This window comes from Panicum virgatum, chromosome 7N (genome assembly GCF_016808335.1).
Source record: "Panicum virgatum strain AP13 chromosome 7N, P.virgatum_v5, whole genome shotgun sequence".
In the NCBI taxonomy this organism is placed as follows: domain Eukaryota; kingdom Viridiplantae; phylum Streptophyta; class Magnoliopsida; order Poales; family Poaceae; genus Panicum; species Panicum virgatum.
The window spans coordinates 45,306,197-45,316,658 of NC_053151.1; the positions used below are offsets into that span (position 1 = coordinate 45,306,197).

Here is a 10,462-nt window from a genome sequence, read left to right on the forward strand (position 1 = left end):
CACTGCCCTGTCGGATTGGGACATCGACTCGGACCTCAATCACCCCGTCGGATGCGGCAACCACCAACAATCCACACATATAATTGCCGAAACTGCAAATGCAACCCTGCGTCGATAGGGATCCAACAGACGCAGACCGCACCACACTATCTGAAACTCAGCATTCGGAGATGGATTTCCACGAAACAAAATCTGCCACACTCTCTTTCTTCTGAAAATAAACTACCACGCTATCTGAAACTCAGCATTCGGAGATGGATTTCCACAAAACAAAATCGTCAGTGATTAGTTGTAATCACGCAGGAATTTAGCTTGGGGCAACTGACAGCAATGGTACGGCCATCAGCCATGCTGCTGTCTGTCTGCTGAGTGCTGAAGAAAAAAAAAACATTCCTTTCGGGCGGCAGCTCACCAAACAAAGCCTGCTCTCATCAGAGGCAGGGAGGCTGAAACGTGGAAAAGGATGGGTCACACATTTCTTGGCAGCGAGCATAGGTTCTATTTGGATTCGCGTTTCTCGTGTTCGCGAGGGCGTTTGAGCAAGATAAGCAGAATAATCCCGCCGAACCCTCCACGGCGAACGCGCGACTCATAGTCGCCCGCGTTGTGCAGTTGGCAAAAATGAACTGGAGACCCGCGATTTTGAAAAGCGGCCGCGGAGCTGCGTTCGCGAAAACGCGACGCGTGTTCCTGGCTCGCGGAAACAAACAGGCCCATAAGTGATGTAGGTGTTCGTTTAGCCTGCCAACCTCTTTCTCTCTGAGGGTGTGTTTAGTTCATTTTGCAAAAATGTGTAAAGATGTAAACAGGGCATTTGAAGTACTAAATGAAGTCTATTTGCAAAATTTTTTGTATAGATGGGTTGTAAATCGCGAGACGAATCTAATGATGCTAATTAATTCATGTTTAATCAATAATTAGCGGATGGTTACTGTAGCATCACTGTTGCAAATCATGGATTGAGTAGGCTCATTAGATTCGTCTCGCGATTTACAGCCCAACCATGCAAAAAGTTTTGTAAATAGACTTTATTTAGTACTTCAAATTAGCAAAATTTCTTTTCACTTTAATGCGTTTACGGCTTTTTTGCGTTTACATGTAAAGAACTAAACAGGGCCTGAATTTTAAACATTTAGTTGGAAATTTCTACATATCCTCCAGTCGCAGGTAATCAGCAGCAATAATTGCAAATTTTCCCTCGGGATAATTGACACTTACTAGGGCCGTGTTTAGTTAAAAAATCAAAATTCCAAATTTTTTTCCGGCACCTGCATGGAGACTTAAATCTAGACGAAATAAAAAACACATTGCGACTGCTGTCTGTAAATGGCGAGACGAATCTAACGAACCTAATTAGACGCTAAATTGCTACAGTAATGCTACAGTAAATAACCTCTAATGACGGATTAATTAGGCTCGCTAGATTCGTCTCGCGATTTACAGACGAGTTCTGTAATTATTTTGTAATTAGTCTATGTTTAGTACTTTAAATGTAGAAAGATGCCTTTTCAAAAACTTTACAACGTGCAACTAAACACGGTAGGTTTTTCCCTGCAAAGCTCAGTGGCTCACCAAACGAAGCCTAGTCATCAGACGCATGTCGATAGCCTGCATCCCTAGCATAGAATCAGCCATCAGGGATTCAGACTGCGGCTGTGTTTAGATACACAAAAACCCCCACAAAAACATCACATCTCCATTACATCGAAATATTAAATGTAGCAAATGACCCATGTATGGAGTATTAAATGTAGGTAAATAAAAAAACTAATTGCATAGTTTTGATGTATGTTGCGAGACGAATCTTTTGAGCCCTGGCGCTACAGTGAATTTCAAGGGAACTAAACACACCCTGCGCCAAAAACTGCAACGCTAGGCTGCAGCCGCTGCCCTCGCCTCTCTTGTTTAAGCTACTGCTACGGCGCTCGGACCTGGGGGCCGGGGCCTGGCCGCCTGGGGCAACGAGCGATGTGGAGGCGGCGAGGGACGTATCGGCGGCAGCGTCGCAGGTGAAGACCACCCGACGCCATCGTGGATAATAGGTGAAGACCACCCGACGCCATCGTGGATAATAGAGACGTAAAACTTGCGCCCCTCAACTCCCACGGAACTCGCATAAAAAAAAAACTCCCACGGAACGATCTCGGCCGCCAAAGAGCCATCTGACGGTTACCACTGGCACAAAAGAATGAATGGATCGCGATCCGACCCTCGAGGGATCTAACGAATAATTCGACACACCGCAAGGTCTGTTTGCAGAAAGATCGCCCGTCCAGCTCTCCTGAAAAAAAAAACAATCTGAGCCGCAAATCACTAGCCGACGCAGGAATTGGCCCACGGAGGATCACGATCCGGGCCTCCTCCGTCGCTCTACTTGGGCCGCATTAGCAGTTATGGGCCCACCCACCCCCTCCCAAGTGGAGTGGAGAAGTACATGAACAAGAACCTACGGAGTATTGTTTTATTCTGTACAAGACAATGTACATGTCCGGGAACCAAGAACAAGGATTTGATCGAGCACGGAAGGAAGGGAAGAAGAAACTAATCATATTCTCAAATGTAGTATATTTGGCCGACGTTGAGCAGGCTCTCATGGGGGACGTTGAAGATGACGCTGTTCTCCCTGCACATCCTCCTCATGAAGGCGTACATGTAGTCCACGGCGAGCTTCTTCACGACGCCCGAGTCCCGCCGCGCGCGCACGATGGTGTTCCCGAGGATGTGCACCACGCCGGCGTCCTTGCACCGGTTCAGGAACTCCAGCTCGTCGCCCACCGAGCTGGCCTGGCCCTCCGAGCACCTCGTCAGTAGGCTGCTGCCCGTCATTCCCCTCAGCGGCGGCGACTGCGCCGGCACGATCGAGTCCTGCGACGACAAGCTCAGCTCGCCGTTGGAGCACATGGTGCTGCAGGTCTTCTCGCCCTGCAGGAACGCGCTGGCGCTGCTCGTCGGCGGGCCGCCCGCCCCCAGCTCCGGCACGCTGAACTCGTCCGAGTCGGAGTAGCCCTCCATCATGCTCTCCAGCCGGACGAAGAAGAGGACGCAGTCGAAGAGCATCTTCTCGAAGTCCTCGTCCCTCTTGTGGAGGTCCTTGTACCCGTACCTCGCCACGCAGCGGAACATGTGGAAGTTCTTGGGCCCGATCCTCCTCACCAGGAACCGCTCCTCGGTAGGGACGGTGTACACGGGCAGGTACTTGACGCAGACGAAGACCACCACCGAGTGGATCGCGGGGAGGTTGGTGATGAAGTGGGAGAAGATGTGCGGGACGCCGCTGGCCAGCTCGGTGTACACGAAGCCTATCCCGGGGACCCTGACCAGGCCAAGGCTCGGCCCGAGCCCAAGGATCCAGGCCATGGACACCTTGCTGTGCATCTCGAACTCGTACCGCTTCACGGTGCAGAAATGCCAGACGTACATGATGAGGAAGAAGGCCGTCGCGATGACAAGCGGGACCCAACCACCCTGGTCGATCTTGAGTATGCAGGCCACGAAGTAGGGGACCTCCACCATGAGTGAGAGCACGATAAAGGTGACGACGAGGACCCAGTGACTCTTCCACACCAGCAGCATTATTGGCACCATCAGGAATGTCGTAACTAGCATAACTATAACCACGGCGGTGCCTGTTCATTCAGTATGAAAGTGACAATTAAGTGCTGTCTGATGTATTGTGCAGTGCAGGCCATGTCATGAAAATTCAGTGCCCACTGTTCTCATTACATAAATGATTTTGGTCTCCAGAGGAAAAACTTACCATATGCATTTCCTATCTGGCTTTGGTTCTTGAATCCAGCAGTGACAGCAATGCAAAGAACCAGAAGGACCCAGTTGATGTCAGGGATGTAAATCTGCCCCAGGAATTTCTTTGAGGTGTGGACTATCTTCACGCGGGGAAAACAACCTAATGCAAGAGCTTGCTTTATGATTGAGTAGGTTGCAGATATCGTGGCTTGGCTTGCAACAATTGCTGCAGCAGTTGCTATGACAAAGGCTGGCCAGTATATGGCATCTGCAATGATCAAAGGTATCACTATGAGCACCAAATTACAAAATGTAATAGTACACAGTGATTGCACACTGTCCATAGTGCATTGGCACTACGCCAATGTGCATTTAGCAGACATCATGTGGTGGCACACTGACAGCTGTGTCTTAAAATTTGTAGTAGTGAATAGGATAGTAACATGTAGGCCTAAAGGGGACCTGGAATGGACCGATAGAAGGCGTCAGCCACATGTTTTTTGTGTGAAATAATGTAGGCAGCCTGCCCAGTGTATGCCAGTAGAAGGCATGGGAACACAATCAAGGTGAAAGCAATCTGCAAAGAGAAATCTTCACTTCAGCAAACATGTAATCACATACGTATGGCTACTCGATACTGGAGGCATTTTACCTGAATCGCCAATACAGGGAAGTGACAGAGATCAGCAAATAATGCTTCGGTTCCTGAATTGAAAAACAATTCTTCATGTTGCAATGGATTTATTACTAGAGGTTGATGAAAGGTGAGCTCTATTGCTTATAAGAAAAAAACTAGAGTGATCTAACTCTGACCTGTGATGCTAAGCATGACTCCTCCCAGAGATGTCCAAATGTCATAATTCCATCTCCGTCGGAAAAACCGGTATATATATATTGGGTTGTACGCTTTTAACACTGAGTTATTATACTTGTGTATGTTTACAGCTCCGACACTTCCAATTAGGATGAACCAGAGAAGAACTATTGGTGCAAAGAGCCATCCCACTTTATCTGTTCCATAGTGCTGCATGCTGAATAATCCAATCAAGATGACCACAGCAACAAGAACAACAACATCTGCAAGACGCAGAGGAAATCAAATATTAAAAAGTTTTACTATATCAAAATAATGTAAAAGATAGATTCAGATTTTAGAATCATCATAGTAAAACAAAAAAAAGTCTGATATATAATGGGATTCTGATACATAAATCGACAAAAACATATACGCATTACACTAATTTCCTTCGACCGTTGCATCAAGAACGACCCTTTGCTTGCTTACACTACTTTTAATTGAAAATTGCAGTACACAAGAATTTCAAATAATAATGAAGTGGCAAAAGCATACTAGTACTCATGTTCTGATTCTGAACTTTTATGCCGCCTGATGCCGAGAGAACTGCAGGAAACACACAAACCATAAGTCACACCCCAAAAACCATCAGATTTACTCAAAACAGTGTGATGCTTAGCATTGCTCATAACAAATGATGATGAGTACCAGATATAGCAGGAGTAAGAATCCCATCTCCAATAGCTGTACAAGTACCAATAAGAACAAGAATAAGAAGAATGTTTCTCTTATATGCATGTGCCTCTAGCCATCTCTTTATTTTTTCTGCAACTGAATTCTCCTCATAGGTTTGCCGACTATATGTCGTCAATTCCTCATCAGTCCTGTGTTGATTAGGTATGGTGTTGATCTTTGCATGACGGCACAATAGGGAATAAAGAGCAAATGTACCACCTGCAAGAATGTGTGACAAATTGTCACTTTACAGATTATGAAAACAAGTTGGCTAGTAAAGCAGCAGAATCACTGATCTAGTGCTCTCAAACATTGAGCAAAGTAAAATGGTCTCAGATTAAAAGTTTAATCATTCGAATATTGTAATTTAGCTGGCACTATGCAATCTTTCAGGAAAAGAAATGTAATCTGCTAATAAATTCAGAGGTATTTATGGTTACACATCATGAGGATAAGCACCTTGACCGTTGTCATTTGCCCTCAAGACAACAAAAACATACTTCAGAAGTGGAATGAGAGTGAGGGTGTAAATAATCAAGGAAAGAGCTCCAATAACATCCTCATCATTATCTACTCCACGAGGAAAGATATTATAGAACACATATAAAGGTGATGTGCCCAAGTCACCAAAAACCACCCCAAGGCTTTGAAATGCCAGCCGTAGTAACAAAGCTGATGAGAACTTCTACATGAAAGGAAACAAACAGTCAACAGAAATTCTTGATTTTGCAATCTATTTACTTAAATCACAAACTAGCATTCTTCTTTCGGTCCAAAGATTCTTGAATAAAGGTAGTGATTTCATTGGGGATAGAATGAACCACAGACTTGAATAAGGCATAAGGGTTCTTTCCTTGGATAGGAAAATGGTAACATGATCCCTGAATCAAACCAAGTTTCAGCAGTCCATGCTCAACAAATGGCAAATCAATTGTTTATGCAGTAAAAATGTAGAATCGATGCTGAAGTGGCGCATTTGTTCTAGAATGTAGATGTCACAATGAGATGGATTGTCGCATGCAGACACTAATCTTACATCTAAATTCAAGTCTTGGCATCAAAAAACAAAATCAACATGAAACAAATGAAAAGAAGAAATGCCAGACCTTTTCTCTGTACATATTCTTCAGCCTGCCCGCCTCCTCATCCATGGGTCGATCAAGGTTCTGATCTAGCTCCCACATGCTCCCCCTGTTTGTCACCTCACCAACTGACAGCGACGCCATTGATCTCTTTTCCCCTCAGCGACAGTTCCTCCGAAAGGGAAATTGTCCTACGAACCGGTATTCAGATTCCGCAGCTGTTTGATCTCTCACACTCGAAATTCAAACTCAGATATCGTCATCGGCATCACTACATTCGATTATTGCATCAAAGCAAGATTGGAGCCAGCGCCAAGACTTCCAGCCAAATCTCCCCACTAAGCAGCTATGTGTTCCCAGAAGAACTGCTTCCACCGCTTTGGTGTTTGCACGAAACGAAGATGGAATCTTCGGTTCAACAGCGAAGCGGCGAGAAATCACAGCAAACTCACAGCACAGACGGAAACCAATATGCAGAAATGGGCCACGGGTACCTGTGGCCACGAATAATCCCGACCAAAAACCCAACCTTCCGTCCCGAAGACCTCAACAAAATCAAATTTTGGCGCAGCGGGGGCCAAGACCGCTTCGAACAGGCGAAGCACAAGAGCCGCGCAAGGAGATGAGGAGGACGAAGAAGAAGAGGAGGAGGAGGAGGATTTGAGGTGGAGACTGGAGGAATCAGCAGCAGTACCAACCGTGGCGGAGCAAAAGAAGGCAAGCAATATTGCCAGGAGCAGCAGATGCCTGGGCACTGCGAGGAGACGAGGCAGCCAGGCAGGTGGGGCGCCCCCACGAATTCGGCCTGGAAATAAATGACAAAAAGCTCCTGCTCTCGGATATGAATGGTTGCAAGTTTCCCACTACTTACAGACAAGAAGAACCGAGGAAGAACATGATAGCGAGGGAGGGAGGGAGGGAGAGCAAAGAAGAAGTTTTGCGCTTCTTGCAGCTTACTTCTTGCCTGAGACTAGTGTTTTATGGCTGTAGACCTGTAGTGTAGACCGGACTGTCGAGAGTGCTGATGTTGGCACCATGACATGACAAATCACTGTCTTGGTCATCTAGAGAAAAATATTACTGTCTTACTTGCATTGATAGGTTCTTTGTAAATTACTTAAATAATCAGTTCATGTTCGTTTGGTGACATTGGGATCCAGATTTGTCACCTCTGTTAAACTAGTATTTCATTCAGCTCATCTTGTTTGCTAGCAGTATGGTCTGGTACTTGGTACCTGCTTGGTCACTTGCAACTTGGAATATCTAAAATTTGTCCTTTGACATTGTTGGTTTTAATGTATGCTGGGATTTTTCTATAGTATCTGTATCTGGAGTTCTAGTCCTCTAGACTATCAGCAACAGTCAATAGTCAGTTAATGGGGGCCATTTTTTAAGTTCAATGATCTACAATCTGGACCACATTATTATAATACATTTTATTATATTTATATATACTCTTGTTTTCTGGGAAAATGAGAAAAAGAAGAAGCAATTCTTCTAACTGCCACCAGATGCATTTTGACATCTTGTGGCTACCCATTTGCTATGCAATGTATCTATACAAGAGAGCATTCTCACATACCTACTTCAAATTCCCCCATCCATGCGTCCTTTTCTAGAGAGTTTGAGTAGTTAATATGAGCTTGATTTTCCCCATCACATTAGAAAAAAGGGAGAAATTCGGATACAGTCACATCTGCCACCGGCTGGTCCCTCCAGAGTACAGAGAGAGGCCTACCTACATATGAAAGCTTTGGCTGGTGTCCAGCCCTGAAACATGCTGGTAGATAGGTTTGTAGGAATAATCTTGCTGTGTCTGTTCCATATATTCTTGAGAACAAAAGCACTGCAATTATGCAGGGGAATTGGAATGGAATGCGATGATTTTGTTAAGTAATAATGCAGGGGAATTATGCCCGGGAACTAATTCCCTGTGGGTCTGTAACTTTTCTCGCCACAGAAAAATAAATGTATTGTTTTCTCTCTTTTTAATGATTGCAAACGATCCACGAGGCAGAAATAATTCTGTAGAAATCGTCCAATCCTCCTGCTATCCTTCCAGATTAACTCTACTTTACACGCTTCATTTTGCAAGCCCTGCCATTTCTTGTTTCCAGGTTAGTTCTGAACATGCCGGGATGTGCGTCAGACAAGCAGCGTCCAAGGCATGCTAGCTGAAACTGACGGTGAGAGCGGCGGCTAGTGCAAGTGCAGCCACTCCGCCTGCGTCACGGCTCAAACGGAACTGACTGATCAGCGTACACATCAGCATGTAGGTTGTGGTCGTGTCGTGTATGTAACGTTTATCCATCTGAACTTGCAGAAAGTGACCATTCTGCCCTCCTCTGAATTGAAAAAGGAGCCATGGGCTCATGGCACAGTGGGAGCACCTGAAAGGCATGGGCTTATAGTAGAGGGCGCAGCAGGTCCACGACCTGATGAGATGATGGTTTCTGTGGCTCTGAAGGAGTGAGATCGATGCACAGGAGCGTCAGTGGATGTTGTTCTCTGCAGGTGGTGTGATCCAAGCTCCACCACCACCATATATGCTTCTTGGTGGGCTGATACTTGATAGGATTATCAATTTATCTTTCTTCCTCTCATAGTAACCTGTTTTTCCCCTCTCTCGATCATCACTTTCCCTTTATCTCTTTTGTGTGGGGGTAATAAGCTGTCTAGCTTCATGTTGGTCAAGTTACATCGAGCTAAAGATAAGAAAAGGAAACTTGTTCTTGGTGATGACATCGCTTCTACTTCTTCTGAAACTCTATGTTATAGACCTTTAGAGTTTAGACTTAACTGATTGGTGCACGGTTCCCCTTTTTATCTAGATATACACAGTGAAAGGGCGTCGGCGCTTTTGGAGTTTGAACTTGTAAACAGTTAGCTAGATGATGGTAAGTTTTAAGCTGTTAATAAACTCCATCTTTACCCTTTTTGTTGGTAATTCCTAGAAAACACCCTAAGTTCACATCTGAAGCATCCCCTCACAAAAGAAGACTTAAATGTGATACAAATATCAGTCCCAGGAGGCTGATAACACATTTATTCAACAGATGGTACAGTCACCGTACAAACCTCCGAGGAGGCGGACACTCGATACAAACGATAATAAGTAATAAAACAGCTACGGTGATACACCAAAGCACGACCCAAACAGTATCCAGCTCGGGTTCAGAGTGATGCGCTAGCAGAATCATCTTGCAGAGGGCCAACACCACAGGCAAGATTGGGGTTCGGACGCCACCTCTACTCGATGTCTTCAACAACAAAGTCCGGATCTTCTTCTGGAGAAAAACCGCAAAGATATATCGGGTGAGTACAAAAGTACTCAACAAGTCCAACCCCATCCACGGAGGGGGTAACACAGATATGCACAGGATAAATCAAGGATAGGGCTGAGGTTTATTTGCGGTAAAGCTAGATTTGACACATGCAGGGGTTTGGTTTTGAAAAAAGTTTTCTTAAAGCGGTTCCTTCTTAACTAAATCATGAGTGGGGTTGATCCTACACAAAGAATCTAAGTTTTAATGCTACCAGACTCCTCATCCGCAGTAGCTCACGACACAACTGCCAGACACCTTTCCAAAACAACTCACACCGTGAAAACATCCCTCCCAAAAGTCTAGTTGTGTGACCAAACCGTAACCCGCTCAATACCGTGAGCACGGCTATTCGAATAGGTTTACACTCTGCAGAGGTGTGCAACTTTACTCACAAGTGGGGTACCACAGCACGATCACCTTAGTGTTGGTGCAGATCTCATCAAAGCCATTACCCACCTTAGCTAGATCTGGCTAGCCAACACAGGCTCCACCAAGGGGCCATTGACCTGACACCGAGGTTTAACCGGGGCATAACTCACCACGACCTTATCCCTTCTCCTTGGTCACCCGTTGCTCTCAACTCTCTTGATGGCTATCAGACTAACTAGTGGGGTTTATGCTAAGCCGTTGCCACATACAACGGTCGAGTGGTTTGCACGATAGTTGAGTCAGGAAAGATGACACATCAACTCAGTCCTTAATTGTGACAGGATGGCTATCTCCCAACCTCCTTGTTCTACCACAATGGTACGAGCCTCCAACGCATGACAATCCACCCA

The 10,462-nt window shown here is 45.4% G+C and overlaps 1 protein-coding gene across 3 annotated transcripts; it reads right to left on the reverse strand.

Annotated features, from left to right (window-relative positions):
* Positions 1-2,431: 2,431 nt before the first annotated feature.
* On the reverse strand, positions 2,432-7,350 carry LOC120681783 (probable potassium transporter 11). Of its 3 annotated transcripts, none has more exons than XM_039963379.1 (9): positions 6,382-7,315; positions 5,735-5,957; positions 5,249-5,494; positions 5,096-5,146; positions 4,558-4,821; positions 4,397-4,449; positions 4,207-4,321; positions 3,758-4,012; positions 2,432-3,626 (listed from the first exon to the last, which is right to left on the reverse strand). In XM_039963379.1, exons 1-9 carry the CDS (start codon positions 6,499-6,501, stop codon positions 2,554-2,556), a joined length of 2,400 nt encoding a protein of 799 aa, XP_039819313.1. In that variant the 5' UTR covers positions 6,502-7,315; the 3' UTR covers positions 2,432-2,553. The 3 variants fall into 3 exon arrangements, with proteins under 3 accessions (XP_039819313.1, XP_039819314.1, XP_039819312.1); XM_039963378.1 differs by having other exon boundaries at positions 2,436-3,626; positions 5,735-5,960; positions 6,382-7,350; XM_039963380.1 differs by lacking the exon at positions 5,735-5,957 and having other exon boundaries at positions 6,382-7,314.
* Positions 7,351-10,462: the final 3,112 nt, after the last annotated feature.